Source organism: Rhagoletis zephyria, unplaced genomic scaffold (assembly GCF_001687245.7).
Source record: "Rhagoletis zephyria isolate East Lansing unplaced genomic scaffold, Rhagoletis_zephyria_1.1 Rzeph_scaffold_02798, whole genome shotgun sequence".
Lineage (NCBI taxonomy): Eukaryota > Metazoa > Arthropoda > Insecta > Diptera > Tephritidae > Rhagoletis > Rhagoletis zephyria.
Genome location: NW_016159882.1, coordinates 20,321 through 47,787, shown reverse-complemented (window position 1 = coordinate 47,787; position 27,467 = coordinate 20,321). Strand labels below are relative to the sequence as shown.

Sequence of the window (27,467 nt, the reverse complement as noted above, 5' to 3'; positions counted from 1 at the left end):
TGTTGTTGGCGATCTGTCAAATCGCATACAATTTCGACGAAAAAAAGTAAATATAGCATAAAATTTAGTTGAAAGTCTAAAATAAAACAATCTGGTGGCAATTTATTGAATCGAGAAGACGGTAAATTTATTTTGTGTTTCTTTTACATTATTTATATTATTATTTTATTTCAGGTAGAGGGTAGGGCGTTCAAATAAAAATTGCATTCTGTGGCCGCCGTTGCGCTGGAAAATGGAACGAGTAAGATTTCCAAATGAAATTGAAGCCACAGCAAATAGTGCATAGCTCCAAGGCTTGGAAACAAATATAGAAGCTATACGATGCCAGAAAGACTACAGAGAATCGAAGAGCGCTAACCAGGAAACAGCGTAAAAGGGCCAATTCGTTGAGCAAGGGCGTGCTCATAGCATGGTAAGTAGCATCTGCGACAATACATTACTTTTTACTAACTTCCAATGCGTACTTATTTCAGGAAATACAATGCAAACGGTGCCAACATAAAATTAAACTGCCAAGGCATAAGCAAGAATTTTTACCTGAAACTGTGACGCCTGCCCACAGCATCAAATAAGGATATCGTTCCAATGAAACCCAATATTAACGACGTATTTTGACGACGATGAACTCTTTGCGAACGCTCCGGGTTTTCATCACCGGGCTTGTAAATTGATGGCACGGAGCCTCGTTTCAACAATCTTCTTTTTGCATAACCTTAGAAATGTTTTAAACACTTTCATTAATATAAACACAATAAACGAAATAAATAAACATCCTACCCATTTCGAACTGCAGACTATTTTCAAAATCTTCACTTGCAAAGTGATGCATGCAAATATAGCAAGTTTTAAATTGGAAATCCTTGCTTTGCCGGCAGAACTGGATCCACTTTTTCCTAAGTTCTGGATCTGAAGGAAAAGTAAACAAACTGCACTCTGCCGCCGTTTTTCCACATTTCGCAACTGCGCACTTCATTTTACAACGTTTTTATTTTATAACTTTAACAAAAATATCACAAATCAATACGTTTTCCTCGCAAACCAATACGTTTCCCTCGCAAACCAATACGCTTCCCACCAAAAATTTTATATTATGACGTCAACACTCGAACAGCTGATTTGTAAACAAGAGTAACGGACCTGCGCAAAGCGCAATCTCTTTATTCTATCATTCTTGGTTCTTTCAGCTTTGGAACAGGCAGCCCTAAGACTCCATTATGGGCAATGATCCACAGCAAGGGAGTGAAGACGCAACCTTGGGAAACACCTCTGATAACGGTATGTTCTTTTATGCCTATAGCAGTGCTGCAAGAAAAAACTCTTTTACATATATGACTATTTAGTACGCCTATCAAATACCCTGGGTGTTGATCGATTTCAGCGCACTAATAATACACGGCCAACCTAGTTAGAGTTGAATGCGTTTTTAACATCTAGGGTAACTATCGCGCGCTAATCTTTTGAGCCGTTTTCCAGCTTTTACCTTCTTCGGCTATGTTAGTAACTCTGCGGATTGCACTGTTCGCCTACCTTTTCGTAAACTGTAGTTACTGGACACGATCCTCTGTGGTTGGGATGCGCTAGAATAACTTGCTTAAAGCATAAACTATACAAAGTGAGGAGGGTGTCGAGACGTGAATGCTATAACTGATTTATTGATGACTGCAGATTCATTGTTATTTTTTCATTCTTCCCCAGACTGACTCAGTTTTCATTCATCTCTTATATGGAAAACACAAAATACTTGTTTGGTATCGAACGACTCGGACAGAGCTGGTGGTATTGCTCAACTTTATTTTACCCTGCCGTATGAGTTTCAATACCATCCCAAATTCAGACATCGTGGCATATAGACATCTCATTTTTATGCCGTATAAAGCAGCTTTTAAATCGAAGGAGAAATAGTGTATATCTATTTCTCTATCGCAGGTATTTTCCATGATTTGGTGCATGGTGAATACCTGGTCTTTGGTGGATTTACCAGGTCTAAAGCCACATTGATAAGGCGCTATCAATTCGTTGACGAACGAGGGACAGTTTGCACGATAAGACCGCTTATACGACTTTTAAGAGGCAGATCCCGAATTTTTTTGGATGGGACAAATTGCAATTAGACCTGTCATCAGGCATTGGTTTGTTCTTTGTCCCTTGATTGCTCAAACACAACGAGATTGCGGAGTTGTCCTTGAGGCGGCCTGATGAAACCTTTTATGCAGAAGTCTATGTACCGGAACCTTGCGAAGCTGATCAGCTTCTGAGGTTTTCCGATAACGGTCCCAAAGATCTTGAGTGCGAAATGCTCATGAATGTCCTCCAAGCGTTCATAGAAGAGATATTTGGACGCTGGGGCGTTGACGCAATTGATCGAGATGTTGAAGAACCGTGCTTTGTATTTTCACCTTGTCCAGTCCATCACATGGATGGCTTTGATGTCAGTCTTATGCTGGTATTCATAAAAATTTAATTAAATTAAAAAATATACATAAAACTTAAAGGAAAATTTATTAAAAAATAATTAATTAATAAAATTCGCTGCCCGAGGTTTCGATAGGCACATTTACTCGCCGAATATTAACCCAAAAGTCTTCCGCAGCACATCCACCAAACGGGAGGAGGCACATTTTCCATTCCAGACGCATACTCTTAAGTAATAATCGTTTTAACATTTTCCTTGGTCGTCATCAAAAGAAGGAAGTGTCATCCTAGGCTTAATCTTACTTTTCATTTGAACTCAGTTTTAAGTAGAGGGTCCCAAACCGAGCACACAACCAAATCCTGAAGCTAATAAGTCGGAGTCTCCCAACCAAAACTCCCTCTCCTGGTTACGAGTCCCAAGGTTACACATACATACATACATATGATGGCTACCGCTTCTTGCATCTTAAGTAAAGTCGCACAACAGTAACTGGATACGTAGAAGCCCTACTTTATTCCCTATATAATTGTAACCTTGATAGGTCAACGCAGTGCAATTCTTCTGGCATTATCTATGTATATGAGTATATTCATGGCTTGTTATTAGATTCCTTATTTTTCCTACAGTTCAATGGCCGTATAAATGAATAGAGCTTCCGCTGAAGTTCATTGCCAGCAGTTCATTACCACCAAAATTAAATTAAATATTTATCTAAGAAAAAAAATCCAAGACTCAAATGCGCAAGAGATTTAGCTGTGGGAATCTATGCATGCATAAATGTGCACAGTGTTCTAAAACAATGATCACGTAGCATGCATTAAAAATGAAAAAAAAATTAAAAAAATAAAAATATTGGAAACTAGACAAGAGCTTCTAGAATAATAAAAACTTCAAAAAGCTTATGGTTTTCTTAACCGATAAAGCATCAATAGGCAACATATTGACTCATCCTATAAATAGGTTAGGCTAGGGAGGCGCTTACAAATGCTTCACAGTTACACTTGGAGGTAAAATTGCTCATTGTAAATGCCCGCTATAAGTGGCAGGACGATCCACATCCTTCAATGTCAGTATAGTGTCTGTTAAATCATTTACTATCCCGAGTGAAGCTATGGAGCTCCGATATTTTAACTTCCCCTTTATTCTCTCAAATGCTTGAGACGCCTTGTCTAGCGAGCTAGGCACTGACATAGTAAATGCTGAATCGATTTCACTTCTTCCTCATACCGGCAACTACTGGTATACGCCATTGCTTTAGTACTGGTGCTATGGCCTCCTTGGAAACTAACGTTTTCAATGCCAGTCAGGTGGCTGTTAACGAATACAGTGACGTACCCTGCAAGATACCTATTTTGCCGTATGAGACAAGCCGCCTTCTATAGGATAAAAGATCTCCTCCTGAAAGACACTATAGTTATCAGGCAGGCAACATTATTGCCTTATCCGCAGGTTCTTTACTAGAATCGACTCCTTAAGCCATCGATGTAGATGGAAATACTATCACTGCCGGCTTTCCAATTTTCCCTTGTTGACATAACATAATGGGAATCTTAAGGATGAAATCCCCGGATGACATGAGGTAATCAGTTTCGACAACTAAGTCGCCTTTGATTCCGTTGTGCCGTGCGTTTTGATTGGCTTAAAAACCCATTGTTCTTCTAATTACAGAACCTGTGCCTACAGATACATTGATTGTTCTACTCATTTCACTATGGAGTGGATACACGTCACTGTACACTGCTGGCTTCTATAGCTACCCAGGGCCATGTAAATTGCTGTCGTTTCGACGTTGTTGAATGCGCCCTCGACTTCGAAGAAACTAGGCTAGGGTATTTTCCCTACTCGTGTAAATAATTTATAATACAATTTTGTCAGCTATGTATTTGCGTAAGAAAAGTTGTCTTACTTTGTGCTCTGTTTTTGTTTTAAAGTTACTCCCGAATGCGAAACTCTTTCACAGATGAAGTCTGCTAATCACTGTACATAAATAGTATATATATTTTTACGTAGATATGTAAATCGTACACAGTCAACTCAAACAAAAACAAATTTAAGATCATAAAAACCTAATCAAATGAATATTTTCCAAGGCATTGTTGAGTTTCTCAAACATATTTATGATTAGATTTAGATGAAAGAAGACAATGCATGCTCATAGAAGACATTTCTAGAAAAAAATTTGCTGCATTTATCTTAGCTAAATATAAAATTTTCTGTGTTTAACCAGTTTACGCTGCCGCCAACAGAATGGCTGAACTGCATGTTATCATAGCAAATGGCAACTGCATACGCCATCATCATTTGTTACTGGCGGACAATACCACTTATAAAGCACAGTTAGCAGCAACTTCATATCATTTGTGCCCAAAGCAGAATACTAGACAGGTTCAAGGACATACCAACTTTCAGATTTCAGCGACAGTCAACAGCAACTAAACACTCAAACATGATGGAAAAACGTCGCATCTCGTTGGAAACTAATGTCATGGTTAGTCAGCCCATGCTAGGCGTCCGCCATTTACAGTGTTTCCTTATCTTCTGTGGACTATGCCTGATTTACGCTATGCGCGTCAATCTTTCAATGGCCATTGTGGCGATGATGGATAATGCCGCAGCGAATCCTAACTTTCCGGTGAGTAATAGTTATCAATTTCAATACAAACATTGTATTTTTGGCAAGCACTATTTTACTCATGCTCATTTTTTCTTTAGGAGTACGCTTGGTCGCAGCAAACGAAATCGCATATTCTCAGCAGCTTCTTTTGTGGTTATATATTGGCGCAGGTACCATCTGGTCACTGGGCGCGCCGCTTTGGTGGGCGTTTGCTTTTATGCATCAGCATGACCGTTAGCAGCACATTGGCGTTGCTTACACCGCTAAGCGTCAGTCGAGGCGGTTGGCCATTGCTGTGTGCCTTACGCTTCTTTCAGGGCTTATTTCAAGGCGCCACCTATCCCACGGTTGCAACTATAATGGCTAAATGGGCACCCATTGAAGAGCGCAGCGCAATGCTGACTTACTGCTGTTCGGGCCTAGAATTGGGCATATCGATTATGTTAGCCATCAGTGGTGTACTCTGCTCTTCCAGTTGGGGTTGGCCCAGCACCTTTTATATACCCGGCGGTTTGGGTCTCCTATGGGCTATTGTTTGGTTTGTATTTGGCGCGAGTACGCCGAATGATTGTAAATATATTTCAGCCGCTGAACGTACACTAATTAACACATCTTTGAGGCGGCATGCAAAAAGTGAAGAATGCAACACCGCACATGCGGTGCCGTGGAAGCATATCGTCACTTCAAGACCCTTTTTGGTGCTTGTACTTAGCCAGTGTGCGAGCTCTTGGTGCTTTTGGACGCTGCTCACGCAAATACCATCCTACATTAAAAGTGTGCTCGGCAAGGATATACAAAGCAATGCATTCTATTCGGCGCTGCCATATCTCACTATGCTCGCTGTTTCACTAGTACTCTGCCCATTGGTGAGCTACTTGGAAAAGTCGAAGCGCCTCAATGCGACTGTGAGTCGAAAGCTATTCAATACAATCGGCCAATGGATACCGGCGGCAACACTCGTCTATCTCGGCTATTTACGCACCGATCAAGGAGACTTGGCTATCACATTGCTGACGCTGACTGTAACAATTAGCACTGTTACGCATTTTGGCTATCAAGTGAATCACCTCGACTTATCGCCACACTTTGCGGGCACTTTAATGGGCATTGCTAATTCGGCGGCGAATGTGATGAGCATCATTGCGCCGTTGATCGTCGGTTATATTGTCACAGATGCGGTGAGTGGGAATGGTGGAAAATTTAGCAGTTCAATTTTATTTTATGCATAAAATTGTGCTTATTTACAGACAAATCTGCATCAGTGGCGGATTATCTTCATTCTAGCAGGAGGTATCAGCTTCTTTGGAAATTTAATGTTCGTTTTCTTTGGCACCGCCAAAGTGCAGTGGTGGAACGAAGGCTCACAAATGAGCAGAGGGCTTAAACACAATGGGGATGGACGGTCTGTAGACATAAAAAGTATTGAAATTTATGTGCCAAAAAGTGCTGAAAATGTTAGCAGTTCAAGAGAAACCCTAAATTTAGATTAGTTCAGTTTATTTAATTTACCTTGTTTTTATTTATTTTTTTTACTTTGTTTTATTTAATTTTTTTTATTGTATTTTATTTTATTTTAAAAATACTAAGCAATTATATTTTTTGCTTGTTTTCTTTTGCGTTTGCTCTTAGAAAATATTATCTTCATTTAATACATATCTTTTCGTATGTATGAATTTTTGTATTACACACACAGTCGCATGTAAGAAATATTTATAAACATAAAAAAATTAGATAAACTTAACGAGATTATATACAGCAGGCCGAAAAATGTACGTTAAATAAATTGATAAGAATATACCGTGGCGAAAATATAATTAAGGAAGTGATATTTTAGCAAGTCTTGGCTATGTTTCTTTGTTTAAAAAATATTTATTATTTTTTATGAAAATATAGCTTACCATCTAAAAAAACACGTAAATCAAAATCTCAAACTTTGCAGAATATTTACATCAATTCGACGCATTTCAACAAATCAAGCCCTAACCGGCAATTTTTTCGATTGATTTTTTTTTGATGCAGAAATACATCAAGTACTCTATAAACATTTCTGAATCAAAAAGAAAATTTTTAAAAAAGTTTCGCTTACATCTTTTTAGCGGTTAGGGCTCGAAATGTTCACCAAAATTTTAAATTTTTTAACACATTTTTTAGATTTTCGTGTTTTTTGAGTATGTCGTTTTGTAACAAAGTTTGTTCGTAAATTTTTTTGTATGGAGAAAATGAACAACACGAAAAACAATTGCCAAAAATCAACGGTAAGTCCTAGCTACTTCAAGCTATTTCTTATGATACCAAAATTTAATGGAATAAAAAACTGTCTACATTTTTAGAATGTTTAAAAAAGTTGAATTTAAAAGCTCCAAAGTATTGATGAAACTTTGTCGAATTTTCTGTTTTTGGACAAAGTATGAAATTTTGACTTACATGATGTTTGTTAGATAACGAGCTAGACTTTTATAGAAAAGAAAAAATCATTAAGTAAACGAAAAGAAAATAGCCAACGTATTCCAAAATGTCCCTTCCCTATTTATATTGTCGCCACTGTACATACGTATTTTTACGAACGCTATATACAAAACAGAATATAGTGTTAATACCATCTAACGTCTGGCCGAGCTTCTCCTCCAATTCGTAGTGTACTAACACAAATGGAGATACCGAAAATTTGACGTTCCTCCGCACGCTGTTAAAAAAAATGCGTACTCATCAAATCTGAAGTGTAAACGTAAATTTTTTTTTTTGGGGGGTTTTGAACTTTTTTTTCATATAATCAATTGCACCAAATATGCTTATATTTTAGTTTTTTTTTTTAATAAATTCTAATGCTTACATACAGTTGTCCACAAAATAGTAGGCGTGAAATATTTTGACTAGTTTTGGCTATATGTCTTTTGTTTATTTAGCTTTTTTTTTACAAAAGTCTAGCTGATTTTAAAGCAAACACCATATAAATTTACATTTAAAACTTTGTACAAAAATTTTAAAATTCTGCAAATTTTTACCAAAATTTCAAATTTTTTAACAGAGTCTTTAGAAAAAGTTTTAATATGCAGTTTTTTTGCCGATTTAATTCTGATAGCAAGTGTAAATTTCAAGTTGGTAAAAAAGCCCGTTGTTTTCTGATATTTTTTTTTTTGTTGAAGATGTTTCACGTTTTTTCGATAATAAGTATGTTCAACAATTTTCTTTTATATAGAGGACACTGCCCGCAAAAAAAAGGTAAATATCAAAGGGAATTTTTAGCAACTCAAAACTTGCACTTCATTAAACTAAAATATAATGGGCTACATAACTGCATACCAACATTTTTCTAAAGATTCTGATTAAAAAGTTTGAAATTTTCGAGAAAGTTTCCAGAATTTTTACCATTTGTGTACTTACCAAGATTGAAATCTGAATTTGTTTGGTGTTGTTGTATAACCTAGAGTTTTCTACAAAAATTTCAAACATTAAATAAACAAAACAGAGACGAATGCAGGTAGGGGGCTTGGGGGTTTTGGTTTGAATTTTAAGGTTTTCGAAGCTTTTGAAAGGGTAAAAGTAATTGGACTCAAATTGCACCTTTCAACTTTTTGCGTGTTCAGTATTATTTAGAGTTTCCACGTATTTTGGAATAAAATTATTTACCTTGGGGGTTGAAACCCCAAAACTCCTACCAGCGTATTCGCCCCTATCAGAAACTATTTGTAATTTATGGCGATTTCGTTTCTACAAAAAATGTTGCCTTCTCATCGCCCTCTTCTTAGTGTTTGTGCCCAGAGGGCAAAGAGAAGGTTGAATTTTTCTAAAGAAACGAAATCGGCATTAGATATTGCTTGGACCAGGAATCAAACACAGGCAGTCGTACTATATATCTCTGACCACTCAGCCGCAGAAGCCGCATATACCATCTACTGTACTGCTAAACCATTATAAATGAGTTCTTGTTTTTTTTTTTCTTTTTGTAGTTTTGAATGAAGTCAGCCGATAGTTTCTTTTTATTTTGATTCGAAATTTTCTATTAACCTTTCGAAAAATTTTCATATACCCACATACATACATCGTAGATATATAATTACTCATTAGTTAAAAACATTTAATAACTTGTTTTTATAAATTTAAACATTAATTTATGAACCAAAAAGTTTGGGGTTTAAAAGTTCACAACAAAGATAAAGACAGTACCTATCGCTGTACCTACAATAAATTACACACTAAAATTTCCACTTCACCATGAATTGTGCTTAATTTTTTCACACTGTAAAAATGTCAAGTTACTGTTAAATGTGAAAGTGTAAATATTTGGTTAGGTTAACGTGATTTCGTTTCTACGGTGCAAAATGTGTTTGGTGTTCCGGTCAACCCTGCCGAAGGACATGCTTTTGCTTTCGTGTCCTTTTCTAGCTGACGTATTTCATAATATTGTCGTTTTAAGCAATCATCTGATTTTCAGAACAACCATCTCTTCTGACAATGCTTCAAACAGCAGGGAATGTGCCTTTCTTGCTTTACAAGAGTGTGGCATTTTAACCGACCACCGTTTGCGTTTATTTGAGAACCGAACAGGAAAAGAGAAAGGGCAATGAAAAAGCGACATCTTTGGTAAAAAAAAAAAACGAAAACATCATTTTATCATATCTCGTAAATAACAAAATGTACAGAAAAATTGCAAATCGAACACTTGTAGTTCATTCAATTTACTACAAAAAAGTTTTTTGAACACCAATCGCTAATATCGATATTTCTTGAGATATTGAGCTTTTAAATTGATCAACAATTATCACAATTTAGCTCAATAATTATTGGCCCACTGTCCCAAGTGTTCCCAGCACAGTTTGGAGTACACTCTAAATACTTGTATTTATGCACAATTTTCGATTTAAGGAAAAATAAGCACGTTTTATTAAATGCGGTGGTGTTGGCTTATTGAGACAATTTCTACGCGATGAAGACTTCAATCAATTTATTTATAGAAATGTACCGATAAGGCTTCACAATGAGAACGCGAAAGTATTATTGATTACCGCCAATATACAAAGCTGATTTTTTTTTTCAAAATTACACGTGGGAAAATAAATTACAAATACTTTTACAGCCAATTTCATGAAAGCAATTTAATTGAAATATTATTTTAACTTATTGAAATTTATATGGAAATTGACAGAAAATAAAAAAAAAATAATTTTCCATTTAATTTTCTGGTGAAACCGGCTGTTAATTATAATAATAATAATAATAGATTGGCGCTTACACATACATATCTCAGTATTTGGCCGAGCTTCTCCTCCGATTTGTGGCGTGCGCCATGATGTTGTCACACAAAGTAGATGGACCTACAGTTTTACGTCGACTCCGAACGGCGATTGTATTTTTATGAGAAGCTGTTTTTCATGGCAGATCCGGCAAGGGCACGACCTTCACCCATCCGTATAATTGATGAAATCTAGTTTGTGTGAAATTTAATGTATTAGGAAATATATTGCGACTGGGTTGGCTGATAAAATTCTGGCCAGGATATTTTTAGTTAAATATTCAAAAATTATTACTTTTTCTTAAAATTTTTACTCATTTATTTAATTAACAAAGTACATATCACATTCTATATACTTATTACTTTCGATTGGTATATAATTATAAATTAATAACAATAAGTTTTGGATATTTACTCGCGAAACGTTTCCTAACACATTAAATTTCATACAAAATATATTTCATTCATTAAACAGTAAATAAGATAAAGGAAATATTTTGATATGGCTGCCAACCGAGAAAGCTTTACGAAAGTCTTATTTCGAAAACAGTTCTGGGGAGGGTTGCCAAGTGTTCAAAAAGTTAAAATCAATTTAAATAAGAATTTAAATAAGGAATGGGTATTTAACGAGATAGCTTTTAAGAAATCTGTGTATTTCGAAATTATTTTTGGCCAACGTTGCCACCAGTTTAGGAAGCTAAAAGAAATCCTAATTAAACATATTAAAAATGTGTGAGTTGTTTTTTCTTTCAAAAAATTTGGCATGCAGATAGCTTATGACCTTTTTGACATTTAGCAATAGGGTTACCACCTAACTAAAAAGAAAAATTTTATTTTAAATTACAAATGAGGGTTAAAGGAGAGGAGATCAAAAACGATTACTTAAAACATATTCTTTAAGAGAGATAACTTTTCTTCTTCTTCTTCTTTGATAGGGTTACCACCTGATTAAAAACTTGAATTTTATTTTAAATTAAAAGTGCAACGAAATTGTGCAGTATAACGTTAATGTGAACGAAATACCAAGATTTAAAAAAGCTTTATTGCAAAAAAAGCATTGTCATCTGTTTAAAAAGTTAAGTTCAATTTTGTTAATAAGTTAAATGAAGTATAGAGGCGAATAAATTTGGGTTAGAATGCTTTATTTGGAAATATTTGTAAGAATGTTGCCATCTGTTTAAAAGTCAAATCCAGTTTTTTTTTCATAAGTTAAATACGGCATTATATATGACGTCAATCGTAAGAGGTATAAGAAAGCTTTGTTTGTCGAAATTTTTTTTAAGAGCACCGTAACATGAAAAAATCGAAGAAGCTTCTGTTTGAAAAATCAAATTACTTTTTTCTAAGTGCACACCACCACTGTTTCACGCCAAGTGATTTGCAAATCTTCAGCTACATGAAAATCTTAAAACCTTAAGATTATCTATTTTCAGAATTCATATTTACACTCCTACATATGTTGTATGTGCAAATGTATGGCTTATCATCAAAAATGCATAAAAATGTGTTTTTCTTATAAAACAAGGCTACTTGAAGTATGGAAAAATTTTGTGCATACTTACGACTAGCACAGGCGCCGCTAGTAAAATTTTTTCGCCTCAGCAGTTAATACAGAAGTAGCTGCGCGCACATGTAGTCATCATGGTAACGAATGGCAAATATTCTTTTGATTCCGGCAAAGACAAAATTAAGGGTAAAACCATCGGGTATCGGCACTTGCAATGTTTGCTGATTTTCCTGGGATTTGCACTACTTTTCGCCATGCGTGTTAATCTCTCTGTGGCCATTGTGGCGATGATGGATAATAAGGGTGCGAATCCCGATTTTCCGGTAAGTGTTAAGCGTGACCTAACTGTTTCTGTCTGGCAATATTAATAAGCACCCTTTCGCCAATGCAGGAATATGCCTGGTCGCAGAAAACCAAATCACACATACTCAGCAGTTTCTTCTGCGGCTACATTTTGGTGCAAATACCAGCTGGCGGCTGGGCGCGACGCTTTGGCGGTCGTCTATTGCTGATACTTAGTGTCATGATGAGTAGCATATTTGCACTACTCACACCACTAATGGTCAACTTAGGCGGTTGGGCGTCGCTATGCACGCTGCGCTTCTGTCAAGGTTTATTTCAGGGTGTGACGCTGCCCACAATTGCGACACTAATGTCCAAATGGGCCCCGATCGAAGAACGTAGCGCTATGCAAACAATCTGCTATTCAGGCGCACAACTAGGCATAGTGCTAATGTTGGCTACCAGCGGTGTACTCTGCTCTTCCAGTTGGGGTTGGCCAAGCACATTCTATCTACCTGGTATTTTGGGTTTACTTTGGGCTGGATTCTGGTTTATTTTTGGTGCGAGCACACCACGTGAGTGCAAACACATTTCGGCCGATGAACGTGCCATGATTGAAGAATCCTTAGGTCATGATAAGCCGCAGGATGAACAGATGCCACTGCATGCGGTGCCATGGAAAAAAATGTTCACATCAAAACCTTTTTTGGTGCTCGTAGTCAATCATTGCACAAGCAATTGGTGCTTTTGGACGCTGCTCACCCAAATACCATCGTACATTAGCAGTGTGCTCGGCAAGGACATTAAGAGTAATGCCATACTATCATCGCTGCCATACGTAACTATGTTGGCGCTATCACTGCTACTATGTCCTTTGGCAAGCTGGTTAGAAAAATCACAAATATTAAATGCTACCGTGAGTAGAAAGATCTTTAATACGATTGGTCAGTGGATTCCGGTCGTGTCACTTATATCATTGGGCTACTTGCGTGCAGATCAAGGTGATCTGGCGATCGCTCTGCTCACGACGACTGTTACCATAAGTACAATTGCGCATTTTGGCTTTTCTGTGAATCATCTGGATTTGGCGCCGAACTTTGCTGGCACCCTTATGGGCATTGTCAATTGTTCGGCTAATGTGATGAGTATCATAGCACCGCTGGTGGTGGGCTACGTCGTTACAGACACGGTTAGTTTCTACTTCCACGAAAATGTTTTGCAGTTATATTTACATTTATTTCTTAACTTTAATACGAGTATTCTCTGCAGTCTAACATCTATCAATGGCGCATAATCTTCACAGTAGCTGGCTGTATGAGTTTTTCGGGTAATCTTATGTTTCTAATATTCGGCACAGCTAAGGTGCAACACTGGAATGAACCACCGCGTGCAGGTCGTGAAGCAGAACCCCTAAATGAACTGATTAACGATGCAAAAAAAGACGAAGAATGTACTGAAGAAGGAGAGGCGCGAGTTTAGTTGCGAAGTTAGAAGGTGTGAGTCGCCTTTATTGTAATAGTTGTATTAACATATGTGCCTAGCGGTGCAAGATAATATTTAGTATTTCAAATGATTTAAGTAGGTTTCATTTTATTCAAAAAAGTAATTATAAAAATACTTCGAACAAATATAAAAATAACTAATAAATATGGACTAAGGAGAAAAAGCTTACTCAAGAACGCACGAATTTACAGGCGTAAATCAAATTACGCATAATCACTCAAGCAAACATTAACTTATTTAAGCGTACATATGTACATTAGGGTGTATCACTTCCCATAAATAAAAAATCGGTAGGTAGTGTTTTTTAAGACTGGGGCCAGAATATAATAAAATTAACGTGAGTTGAACCCATTTGAAAATACCTGCAAAAATCGAGTTTTTTTTATAAGTAGAATTTGTTTAAAACAATTTTTTTTTTTTTCAAAAAAAAGCAACCCAGATGAGAGCAGACTTTTAAGCCTTAAAGGTCTGCATTAAAATTTTAAAAGATTTTATCAATGGAATCAAAATAATAAGACTACAAGACTGTTTGTTTTAATTTATCATATTTAATTGTTTATAAAAATTGCAGAAACAATTTTTGTATCAAAAATATTTATTTTTGCAGCTTTAACTGAAAACTTGTGATAAAATTTAAGATGGCTAAAATTTTGCCAACATTTTTTTTTTGTGGCCGACAGCGAAATTTTGTTATGGGACCGAAAGAAAAAAAGTTGTTTTATAAACTACGTATGCGCATAAATCCGTACAACTTTAGAATAAAGTAAACCAATTCAATTCTTTTTTTTAAATACTGTACACATTGGTGATTATTATTTTATTTCATTATATTTGAGTAATCGTGCACGCGTTTATGTAGTAAGAAAACATCTCTTTTTAAACCTGTGGCAACCCTTTTAAAAAAAGTCCAAAATTATTCAAAATATTCAAGTTAAATATATTTTACCACTCCTTCGTTTGACACCCATATTTTAATATTTTATCTAAAGTTTGTGTATAATATAATAAAATTTGACTTCTAAAACAGGTGGCAACCTTTTAGAAAAATTTTCGAACTAAAACCTTAAACCTCTTTCGCCAGACACCCAAATAGTGGCACATATGTATGTATTTGAATTATCTAATTGCCGCAATTCAAGTTTAATTGAATTTTTAAATATGTGGCAACCCTCCTAAATATAGTTCCGAAATAAAGCCGTTCAAACTCATTCATACCCATAATTTAATGATTCATTTAACTTACTAAATAATGTGAATTTAACTTTTAGTACAGGTGGCAACCCTTTTCCAACACCTCTAAAGCGTACTAAATATTTCAACTAAAGATCTCTGTACACCTTTTTGTTTTACGCCTATATTTCGATATTTTTTATAAATTGTGGTATAACTTAATTACAAGTGGCAACCCTTTTAAAACTATCTTCAAACTAAAGTTTTCTTAAACCTCTTTCTTCCGATACCCACAAAGTGATATATTTTTCAATTTCCTAGCTGAGGCAATCCTCCTAAATATAATTTGGAAATAAAGATTTTCAAACTAATTTCGATTGATACCCATCTTTTAATGATTAATTTAACTAATTAAATAATGTAAATTTATTTTTCTGCATCATAAGGTACAGTTATTTATTCCAATATTAAACTCAATCTCAATCTTAATCAGGACCAAACTTTCCCGTCATCCCGTTGCTTTTTCGTTTGGAATTAGAGCCTAAGGTGACAGTGTTTCATTATAAGATGTTAGCATTTACTTCCAACCGAACGAAAGGAAGTTTCACTTCAAAATAGCTCTCCGTGCTCGTTGGCAAGGCTCTTACTTAGGGATGTTGCGAAACTACTGATTTAATCTTGGTATCGATACTTTTGTTTCGATACTGGGTAAATCGGCATTCGATACTATTGTTTCCTATGCCCAATTGATATTAGTATCGATACTTTTATGCCATCGTACTGTATTCAAACCGTATAAACACTGTACATATACAGCGTAACGACATTGATTTGTTTTTATTAACCGCCTTCCAAAAAAGGAGGAGATTATCAGTTCGTCGGAATATTTTTTTTTTATGTATGTTACCGCATAACTTTGGATCACGTCAATCTTTTCTTTTTGCATCGGAAAGGTAGTGTCTCAGAGGTGGTTCCATATTAATCTGGTTAAGATCCGATCAGTGGATCATGAGATATATATATATATATATATATTTTTTTTTTTATATGAGAGTTTAAGTCGGGTTTTTTTTTGCTAAAAATTACTTGTTTTTGTTTTTCTACTTTTACGCCGAAAAGTAAAGTATGGAATCACCTTACTAAGTTAAGTGACACGTCTGTTTGAAAAATCTGAAATTTTCGTGCATAGAACAAATTTAAAGAAAGATTTACTGATTTTCTGATGAAATCGAGCCATTTCTTATATTTTGTTTATTACCTACTACAGTTTCAACAAATATTTCTTATTAATTTTCATTAACTGCATTATTCATATTATGTAAAAAAATTTTGTATCAAAAGGATAAAATATCGATATTTTATTTACGATAGCAATACCAATATATGTATCGATACTTAGCTTCTTATATGTGCATCATTTGATACTGGTATTGATACTTTTATAGTATCGCAACATCCCCACCCTACCCTACACCGTGCGACAGTAAATTTCACACACAAAAAATTAATATATTCGCGAAAATATGGGTAAATTATAGTTAAACTGCCTCTCTGACGTCAGGAATTTTTTAAAAGGACTTTGAAATTTCAAAAAATATGATTGTTTCTAAAAATTATTTAAAAAATTCAGTGCAACGTAGGATACCAATAAGGGTACCATATAAAAGAAAAAATTCTGTAGAATTACAACAGAATAAATTTTTTGGTGCATAAGAACGAATGAGAATGGAAAATGTCCTTTATGAATTTTGTCCTTAAATATCCTTGAAGATTTGCAATATTTTTTTTTTTAAATTACTGTTTGGTGACTAATATAGCATGACCTTAGCATCGAATTTCGTCCTGCAAACTATATTAACTTAAAAAGATTAAATTTATTAAAAGCACATTTTCAATGCATATTCGTCATTTTAAACCAAAAAACCTTATTATTTTAGAATTTTCTATCTCATTTGGTGTTACTCTACAACGCACAGATTTTTTTAAATATTTTTTTTGAAATAATCATATCTTTAAAATTTCAAAGTTATTTAAAAAACAAGTAAGAAAGTCTAAGTTCGGGCGGAGCCGAACATTAAATACCCGGCGCAAGTATTAAATATATGTTTTTCACCTTTCCGAAACCTACCGCTACATAGTAAACCGGGGTGTATCCATTTTGAGTAAATTAGCGTCCTTAAATCTCGAAATATTGAAGTTTCAAGCATTTCTGAAATTTACCGTTATATGAGAAGCGGGCGTTATTTTAGTGCGATTTCAATAATTTTCAACGTTTTGCTTACACGTGGCAAGTACAATAACCATACCGATCATAAGTGGGCGGTGTCACGCCCATTTTCCAAAATTTTATCATAAACGTATTTCTTGGTAGAGAATTGTTGCAAGCATCAATTTTGAATAAATTAGCTTCAATATTTAATGATTTATCGAAGATTTTGTATTTCTTTAAATTACCGTTATATGGGATGTGGGCGTGGTTATTGTCCGATTTTAAAAATTTTCGGCCATTTGGTATGCTGTACCAGGACCAACAACTGTGCCAAGTTTGGAAGAAATTGGTGCAGCGGTTACCAAGATATACACATGTAACCATAAGTAGGCGTGGCTACGCCCATTTGCCAAAATTTTTTAATATTCTTATTTTTCGTCTAAAACTCATTGTAAATATCAATTTTGAGTGAATTATCTTCAGTAGTTACTAAAATATCGCAGTTTTCGTATTTCTTAAAATTACCGTTATATGGGAGGTAGGCGTGGTTATTATCCGATTTCGCCCATTTTCAATACCATCCGTCCCACGCCCAAAAGAAGTTCACGTACCAAGTTTCGTTAAGATATCTCAATTTTTACTCGAGTTATCGTGTGCACAGACGGACGGACGGACGGACGGACAGACAGTCACCGCTTAATCGATTTCTCTTTTCATTCTGATCATTTATGTATACATTTGTCTATATCTATCTCGATTCGTTTTGCCTGTTACAAACAACCGTTATGTGAACAAAGTTATAATACCCTTGTGCACAAGTGCGCTCGGGTATAAAAAAACCTGACGTCAGAGTGAAAAACTAAAAACGAAGTTTTACTATATTTGGCCCATAGTTTCGTGAGTAAATCGATTCTTTCGTGTGTTTTGAAATTTTTTTGTTAATAGGATATATAATAAATACGATTTTATACTAAATATGTATGCCGCCCAAGTCCTTTGGATCTCCGATTTTGATGAAATTTCATACAGTTGGTTTAATACTTATAGAGGAGAGTGATTTTTGTAGTTATAATTCTCTAATACGAAAATTTTAATTTAAATATGTATAAGTCACAGTAATTACAAACTTTTTTATATGTGAACCGACCTGCTCACAGTTGCACAAAAATGCAAAACCGCGTATCAACAAAATGCAAAACCGCGTATGTGAAGTTGTAGAAATTATTTTTTAGAGCGTAAAAACACTCATATTTCAAAATGGTTCTCTTTTTTATAAAGCAATCGCTTTTCTGGTTAGTATATTTCAGGACGAATGGATAAGGATTGAGCGAAGAGCTTGTGCGAGCAAATCCAATTTTTGGCAGCCAATGTCAGTTACGCGGTTTTGCAGAATGACGATACGCGGTTTAGTACTTTAAACGACGATATGTTAATGTACTTGATACATCCCTGCAGAAAAAAATTATCAATTAATAAAAAAATAACCTACTTGTAGTTAGCTTTTTTGCGAGATTTCTATAAAATATATAACCTGTAGTTAGCTACAAAAAGCTATCTTGAAACAAGTGGACAAGTAATGCAGGAGTAAAGCTCGAGATTGTTTTCTTTAAACGCGTTTCTATTTAAATATCTTGCACTGCGCAAATACTTTTTCGAATTGAGGACAAATAAAAGGAAGATCGAAATTTCATATTATCATTTTGAAGTTATGTCTGACGAAGTTCGAATATGGGACCACCTACAGCAGAATATGGAAACAAATATGAAATGTAATAAAATAAAGTAAATAAAAATAATAAAAAAATATTTTTTTCCTATTGTTATTTATGTCCAAAAGTAGTTAGTTTCAAGTTAGTTAAATCAAATGCAGAGGTAACCACCCTTGACTACATCTAATAAAGAGGAGAACCACCCTTGACTATTTCGCGGCCATCGCCATACAAATATAGTTAGCTTTCGTCAAAGAAAATATGCAGATAATAAGTGACTTTTAGCTCCTTCTTAATCAACTTGAAGTTAGCTTATAGTTAGATACATTTCCTGCAGGGATAAGTGCGCATATATATCACTTACTATTACACAAGAAAAGTATTACAGGTTACTACCGGTTACTGCTGGTTTGAATATTATGTAAACTTCGAGTTAGCCTTAAAAAAAAAAATAATTGGAATATGTTAGGCGCCTTATAATTGGTGTGAATAGTATGCCACCTAAACACGATTGTTGTTAACCCTTCATAATGGCAATTTATGAGGTGCTCTTTGTTTATACATAAAACGCCATATGCACGCGTATTGTTTTAGATAACTGTACATACATACATACATATGTAGACGAAATTCGGGTATTCACAATGGTGTCGTAAGTGTCGTATTGTTGTATGTCGTACGCTTTAAACGGGAAAAAAATATACTAGGGGGGTTCTCAAGCTACCATTAGGTCAAATTATGAATTTTCACAGTGTTTAAAAAATAGTCGGTTGTGGTTTCAAGTCATCTACGGGTTTATTTAAGCTTTTAAAATTTACGCCATAGAACAATACGACACTCACGACATCGTTGTGAATACCCCAATGCATATATGTAAGTATGTATGCATGTATAGGTATAATAAACAAATACGAAGATACTAAAAAGAGATAAGAACACATTATGTTTATCTGGATAAACATATAGTATGTGTAAATATGTAAAGGCATATACATACATACAGTGACTCAAACAAGTGAACACGTGTTGATTTATGAGTTTCTTATGAAATAAAACGCGGGAGACCGTCAATAACAAAATTTCAAAATATCAACGCAAGTTTTTGTAAATTGCGCTTGTTATATTAAAAGCTCCGAAAGAGTAGCCTCCAAAAAAAAATCTCAAAAATCAACGCGCTTTTTTAGCCGTTTGAAATTTGCTCTTCATTATACCAAAATTGTATGGGCTATAAAACTGTATACCAAAAAACTGAACAAAAAGCTGACATTTTGATGAAAATTTGTTGAATTTTCCTTAATTTTGTATAAAGTTTGAAACTGTGATTTACATGGTTTTGATTAAGGTTTAGACGATTTTTTTATATACAAATAACAAAGAAATTTTGTTGGAAAAATTTTACGGTTATTTAAAAAAAAAAAACAACACGTGGTTATTTGTTTGAGTCATTGTATGTAAAGAAATGAGTATATATGTTTAGCGTAACTAAATTATCATCCTTCTGTAGCGTCATATGTATGTAGATTTTGTTACAAATGCTACTAGTCTTTATAAAGTGCAATTATTGACTTAATGTATAAACGTGCATTTGTCTATACGTCTATACGTATATCAGGTGTAAACAAAATAAATTAATGGGAAATGAGCCGAACATTTTCAAGCTGCGAACCAACTTAAAAAAAGACCACTGAAGCTTTCCTACATACGATTACTATGTATATAAGTAAGTAAGTCACCAAAAGAAAATTTAATAATATTAATTTGGCAAATAATTATCTCGAGAACCAATCCATAAAATTTCAATGCATATAAAAGTTCATGTCAGTGTATTTTTAAACCATTTTGGACTGCGAATATCTGCAAACTTAGAAGTAAGTAACAAATTAGTAAAAGACTTAAATTTTCGTAGAAATATTTTTTATTTTTTTTCTAAGAAAACATGTTGGATGGAAAAATGCAAACCTGCCGTTTTACTTTAAATGTGGTCAACCGTTTTGAATACTACGTAGCGACGCAATGAATGCAGAATTTGATTTCGGGACCAAGGAGTTTTAGAATCGTCGCTATTTTGAAAACAAGGATGGTCCAGTTTCTAACTTATAAATAAAAGTCTTCAAGAACTGTTATCTTAGACGCATAATATAAAAATCGAAAAAAACTCTTAGTTGCAGATTATGTATTTAGATAAAAATCAAAAATAATAGTTATTTAAGAAATAATTAAGTAAAAGTCGAAAAAATATTTGTTAAAGAGAGATTTTTATGGTACAAGGTGTAACTGTTACGGTCTCTGTCCACCACACCCCAATCTATACTTACACTGGGTAAAATATCCACTTTTAGTTCCATTTTTTTATGACCTTTCAAAAAAATTTCGAACCGAACCTTTTTGCTATCTAAATTTATTTTTTGAACATGTATTACTATTTAAAGACATACTTAAATTTATTTATATAATCTGTTTCAAAAAAATGTGGTATTGCAACTTTTTCTTAAAATCAGCTCTCAGCTGAGAATTTCGGAATTTGAAATTGTGACTAAGGAATATACATATAAATGAGTTCTTAGAGGTGCTGATTTTTTTCAATATTAGAATACTAGGTCCTCAGAGTTACTTAAAGCAGTTGCTGAAAATTATCAATCTGCTCAACTCACGAGCGGTCACAGAATAAACTCACTTAGCGAGAACGCAAACAAATTGATGAATTCAAGTTACAACATCAGACAGAGCGGCCACTGTGGCTGACTAGAAAAAACATACTACTGTTATATTAAAGGATTCGTTTAATTTTTGTATGAAATACTACGAGCAAGCAAATATGTTGCTCATACGCCATGTATCCAAGCGTTTTATCACACCTATAGGAAAATAATAGCTAATGATTACGCGAACTTTGAAGCATTTGGCGGAAGTTGCCGTCAACGGAATGTCTCTGGTAAAATGAATATTGATTTTTAACAATATTCTGTAAAAGATATAAATACTTCTAACTTCTTTTTCTTATTTGGCGCTGTAACCACCTATTTAAGCAATTTTGGCCGAGGTCAACAAAGCACGCCAGTCGTTTCTATTCTGTGCCAACAGACACCAATTCGAAATGCCAAGTGAAACCCAGTTCTACCACTCTTGGTCTTTACATCACAGTGCGGGCAACCACCAGCGGATTCCGAGTTGAATACTTTCAGACTTTCGTTGTCATTACATGATGAGTGACTCATAGAGTGTGGTTTTCATACATCGGCAGAGGACTTTACTCTTGAATTGCCTACTAAATCCAAAGTAGCACTTGTTGGCAAAAAGTAAACGAAATTATAACAGTGACGTGGGTGCCACGGGACTGTTTTTTCGATGACAGGAGATAATTCACCTTATTCTCGTTGACCACCAGATCGATAACAAAGTTGTGCTATGTAGAGTGCTGCCAGATTTCAAATTAAACAGATCTTATAAAGGGATAGCATTGTTTAAGAACCTTCTCTTGGTACCCATAAATAGTAATATTGTACCTTTATTTTAGAAACAAAAAAATAAATAAATATGCGATCCAAAATATGTAGGTGTTAACCCTATTAAAAATGTTTTTGAATTAGGAATTTTTATAATACCTCCCATTTGAATTATTTGTAACTAATTTCAAACAGGTGGCCACCTTATACAATTCCTCTCGGAGATAACATGAACGAAAGACACAAGATCACGTAAGAACAAGAGAGTGAAAAAAGTCGATTTTTTGAGCGGGTTCTACGCCATCTTGTTTCGCTGGAAAAATAAACAAAACAATGTAAACAAAACAACCAAAATTGATTCACAGACGATTGATTTAGGAAATTTCTAACAAATTGTGGCATATTAATAAAAATAAATGTTGGAAAACGCGTTGTTGTGTTAAATTAACTATTTTGTCGATGAATAAAAGTGAAAACTAGTGGTGTTCTCGTAAAATTACCTGTGTTTAGTTAGTTCATATCTCCGACATGTGCATGTGGTGCGCTTGATTCTGCGGCATAAAATTTATAGCTCCAGGAATAATCGCTCTTCAACATTACAACAGAGGTGTCCACGCGGTTGTGTGAGGAGCAAAAGTCTCGAAAGGGACCACCGTGGAACTTGATACATTTCATCTGAAAAATATGTAAAATGATTTACTAACAAACTACAAATAAAGATATTTTGGTTTAAAAAAAGGGTGGGCTTTAGTAGTCAGCCGCATCATGTGTTTTAAGAAAACCAGATGGAATTAACAAATGAAACTTGGTCAGGATGTTAAGGGAGATATCCTCTAAAACATTTATAACTACAAAAATATAAATAATATCATTGTTTATAAGTTATTTGTTGTTAAAATTTCTTAAGTCGTTCCACTTGGTTTCCTTAACAAAAAAGTATGCACAAATGATACTTTTATATATATAAATGCACATAACACTGTACTTAATACTTTACACACTTTTCTTTTATTTTATCTTGTATATAAATCACTTTAATTAAACTTTTATCGACTTGTAAATTACATTGAATTTCACGCATATTTACAATAACACATGGTTGCAAACTGACACATAACATGTGTTGCCATATTGTACAAAACAATACATACAAAGAAGGCAAATGATTAAAAAGGAATACAGGGGAAATCAATACAAAAGAAAATGTTCAGCTCCTTTTCTTCGCAAAACAGAAAAAAGAATTCTATTGCCTGAGGGTTATAATCCCTAAGTGCGGCCGAAGGCCGCCTACGCAGAAAGGTGTTCTCTGCAAAAGGTGTTCAGCTCCTTTTCTTCGCAAAACAGAAAGGAGAATTCTGAAAATGTGTTCAGCCCCCCCTTCTTCGGCAACACAGAAATAATAATTCTACTAAGTAAAAATTCCGATTTAAAAATCCGCTTTTATTATTCAAAATTTAAGTCTGGTAGCACTAAGTTGTATGTTATTTTGCTATCTTATTCATCGTTTATATGAAAACTTTAACAATAAATTATATAAGAACTATAGGGTTGCTAGAAAAAAGGGGGGTAGTTTTGAAATCAGGGGGTCCTACCCCCCCCCTCATCCTCCCTTTTTCTAGAATTTGCCGTCCGTCTACTAAAATTTTCCCACAAAAAAGTGGTGGTTTCGGCGTATACTTACTTTTGCTTAGTGAATAAAATGCTTGATTCTAGCTGGTTGAAGTAGTTCGTCCAGTACTGAGTTGGCGCTATAACCTGTATCGAAAAAAGAACAACCAAAAAATACAAATGTATGTACATGATTAAATTAGTTTAAAAATGTACATAAGAAAGGTGTATTGTATACTTACATAAAAATACACAATCAACGCTTGAATTGCATAGTCATTATTGTGGGTTTGTTTGGAGCAGTTTCGTAAACGCCGATTTTCCCATTCAAGCGATTCACTACGGAAAATTTATAAAAATGTTTACGTTATGTATACAAATCGTTACTTGGTATACACTTGCATTTTTTGGCTAAATCGCGCTTTTTCAAATTCAGCCTCCTTTTTTAAACCTTCCCTGTGGGATATAAAAACGTTGTAAAATATGTTTATTACATCTAGAGCGATGTATTTATTTAACTTACACTTGTTGCTGCAACAATGCTATTTGGTTGGAATTGTTTTCGTTTGCGACTTCCATCAATGGCAACCTTCCAGGCACAGCTATGTTTTCTTGTTCATCGACGTCAATTACCCGTGCAGCTTCCAACAAATCACCAATACTGAGGTCATTCCTCTTCACCTCATGAGCATCTTCGGCGTCAATTATCCGTGCAGCTTCCAACAAATCACTTATGCTGAGGGCATTTCTCTTCATTTCGTGAGGGTTCTCTGCCTCTTCAAGCAATTTGGCAGCCTCCAACAGGTAACTAATGCCTGAATTGGGGTACCGTTTCTTACCCACTGTCGGGACTACCCCCTTTTTGAGCATACGATATTGCACCAATCCTAGTACATAGTTCAGTCCAATCAAAGTTTCATGTACACATATATGGGTAAGAAAATTATGATATTTACCCATGTCAACTTTCAAAGCGTTTGCAAAATCTTCCGGCAGAAAGTGTTCACTACATACTCTTGCAGTTGGGTCTACCTGGCGCCCGCAAAAGTCCATCGACTGCTTGCGTAAGTTTTCATCTCTTGGGAGACGGTGAAAACTTATAGAACGGTCATTATAGAACTCGTTTTCGCATCCTAATACGGCACACTTCATTTTATAATAATTCTCACTCACAATTTTTAAAAAAGTTTAAACACATTCGAAAATAAACCGCTTTGTACAATATGAACCAGTCGCAAAATGTAAACAAACAACTGTAAACAAAGAACAGCTGACGAACCCGCTTTTTTGCTATTTTTTTCTCAAAACCGGTTACAAATACAACGTCGCGTTCTTACGTGATCTTGTCTTTTTGGTTCATGCGGAGATAATACCTATCTAGATAACCGTAAAATGCAAAACATAATCTGTATTTCATCCAAATCGGTAGAGCCGTTTCTGAGAACCTTATGGATATATGTGTACATATATATATATATATCTGTGTTAGTATGGAAAAGTAGCTTATGTCGAAAGGCTGGCTTTAGTATAATGCATGCCCTTATTCTTTAAACGACAAGGAATTTTTTGATGAGTCTTAATAAGAATATTGACTTGCTAGTATCGGAACTATTTCTTGCATGTATTGCCTCTCGCATAAGCTACTTTTCCATACGAACACAGCTATACAAGGATTCCTCGTTTAATGTACATAATGTATTTCGTTTCAGAGATATTTATCCATCGTAAGTTTTGTTGTATAATTTTTGGTCATCAATTATATTCGTGAGAATTTTATACTTTTCCATTTACGGAAAGCGCATCACATAAATAGTGATCAATGTCAGCCATAGACTCTACACAAAGTGTCTTTTAAGGATCTTATAGAATATTTTATACAGCAATATTGTGGAGTATTTGTGTGATCCGGGGTAATTTACGAAATAGACCTGCTAATTTACCAGAAATTCATTCCGAATTTTGATAAAAGAACTACATCTCTAACCACATCTGCAGTAAACGGGTTTTTACGGAAAGCTTTGCTTTCACTTGGAAATTGGCCTCTCGTTTTAAAGAAAACCCTCTTTGCAACGGTTTTGCAGATGTTGCTCGAACAAGTGATGGAAACTCAGCGCAGTCAATTGTTAACAGCACCTTTAACCACTGGGTGTAGACTATCGTTAGTAAATCAGATAACTAACTAGATAAAACTAAAATCAAATAAGGCATTATCTGCATACCAACTTATTCTATTCATAGCTCTTGACGTCTGTGCTTTCGGAATATTTTCCCAATGTCTAAATAAAAAATAAAATGTACATCTGTCTGCTGTTGCCTTAATGCAGACAAGCATGACAAAATTTTAGTGTTAAAACAGACCATAACCTAGGTTGTAAACAAAACTAATATTATCTTTTTCTTTTATTTTAATGATATTTATCAGTGCTGCTGCTGCTGCATGTTACGCACTAGCCAATGGGGAGGTATATAGTTCAACACACGTAAGAGCTATAAAATCTTTCTTACTCAAATACGTCTTTCTACGTATATTTGCACATATGTATGTATGTATATGGATTTATTATTTTGAGATTAACTCGCTTAGATTTACTGTCGTATGTGTCTAATGCCTTAAATTCTAACTTCCTCGGACGTAATTTTAAATTATCTAGTTTTTAGATAAGGCTAGATTTTGTGCATTTGAAATAATTTCGATAAGTAATGAAGTACTTGTAATAATCCTCAAAAATCGGGGTGCTCCGTGGTCTAAAAAATCGGCATATATATTTATTTTAAAAACCACTCGCATTGCTTTTGATAGTTAACTTTAACTTTGGTATTTTGGCAAGATCATAATCTACTCAATGATTTTGAATTGACGGAGTTTAAATAGAAAACGAAATGTTGGTTCGCTCGACTGTTAATTTATATGGGATTGAAAAATTCGTTTCCCTTGTGAAAATGTGTAAAGTCCATTAACTAACCCTTTATATGTGCGTACATATTTGTATTGTGGTATCCGAACAATTATATTGTAGTTCTTTAATCATTAGGCGAGATCATTAACTAACCCTTTATATGTACACACATACATATTTTGGTTGCGGATTAATATCGTAACTACTCCAACTTTGAGTATGAAGGCATGAGGTCCTCTACTCTTACTTGCTCCTGTGGATATTCAGAAACGACGACATTTCTTCTTCGGAGAACATATTAACCATTTATTTATTAACCATCGTACAGCGCTTTTTTGGACACGAAATTGATCGATCCTTCAAGTGGTTCTGATTAATTACATCTGGCTGAGTTTCAAATACCTAATGGACTTAATCCCGCAAAATAATCTCTTGTGGCACTCATTATTAATTTTTGAGTCTGGCGGGAGTTCTCGCCGCAAGAGAAAACTGAAATAATCAGATTCTCTGAAACGCATATTATACGAGAGTTTAAAATACTTTAACGTTCCCTCAGTTCGTCCGCCAGATTTTTTATTTTTTTTTTTGTTTTTTTTTCAGCATTTGAAAATTATAAAAAACTAGCAGACCCGGCGAACTTCGTCCCGCCCAAAATTAATTNCCGTTCCCTCAGTTCGTCCGCCAGATTTTTTATTTTTTTTTGTTTTTTTTCAGCATTTGAAAATTATACAAAACTAGCAGACCCGGCGAACTTCGTCCCGCCCAAAATTAATTTTTTTAATGAAACATTTAGTCCAACGTTTTCGCCAGCAATTAACGTTCACGTTTGGTTTTGTGGTCGACAGTAGGCAATGGAGGATTGCCGTCTTAAATAACCGGACG

At 34.7% G+C, this 27,467-nt stretch overlaps 3 protein-coding genes and 2 long non-coding RNA genes across 5 annotated transcripts; 3 read left to right on the top strand and 2 right to left on the bottom strand.

Annotated features, from left to right (window-relative positions):
- The first annotated feature begins 195 nt into the window (after positions 1-195).
- Positions 196-786, top strand: LOC108367740 (uncharacterized). The gene is made up of 2 exons (XR_001848287.1): positions 196-412; positions 474-786. It is a non-coding gene; the product is annotated as an uncharacterized LOC108367740 (long non-coding RNA).
- Positions 213-1,171, bottom strand: LOC108367739 (THAP domain-containing protein 2-like). The gene is made up of 3 exons (XM_017622426.1): positions 778-1,171; positions 538-712; positions 213-333 (listed from the first exon to the last, which is right to left on the bottom strand). Exons 1-3 carry the CDS (start codon positions 971-973, stop codon positions 315-317), a joined length of 390 nt encoding a protein of 129 aa, XP_017477915.1. The 5' UTR covers positions 974-1,171; the 3' UTR covers positions 213-314.
- Positions 1,172-4,743: 3,572 nt separating this feature from the next.
- Positions 4,744-6,576, top strand: LOC108367732 (putative inorganic phosphate cotransporter). Its single transcript, XM_017622419.1, has 3 exons — positions 4,744-5,045; positions 5,126-6,205; positions 6,275-6,576. Exons 1-3 carry the CDS (start codon positions 4,860-4,862, stop codon positions 6,515-6,517), a joined length of 1,509 nt encoding a protein of 502 aa, XP_017477908.1. The 5' UTR covers positions 4,744-4,859; the 3' UTR covers positions 6,518-6,576.
- A 5,231-nt stretch (positions 6,577-11,807) lies between these two features.
- On the top strand, positions 11,808-13,851 carry LOC108367733 (putative inorganic phosphate cotransporter). The gene is made up of 3 exons (XM_017622420.1): positions 11,808-12,087; positions 12,156-13,235; positions 13,316-13,851. The coding sequence occupies exons 1-3, from the start codon at positions 11,899-11,901 to the stop codon at positions 13,523-13,525; spliced, it is 1,479 nt and encodes a 492-aa protein (XP_017477909.1). The 5' UTR covers positions 11,808-11,898; the 3' UTR covers positions 13,526-13,851.
- Positions 13,852-22,639: 8,788 nt separating this feature from the next.
- Positions 22,640-23,979, bottom strand: LOC108367734 (uncharacterized). Its single transcript, XR_001848286.1, has 3 exons — positions 23,931-23,979; positions 23,762-23,835; positions 22,640-22,755 (listed from the first exon to the last, which is right to left on the bottom strand). It is a non-coding gene; the product is annotated as an uncharacterized LOC108367734 (long non-coding RNA).
- Positions 23,980-27,467: the final 3,488 nt, after the last annotated feature.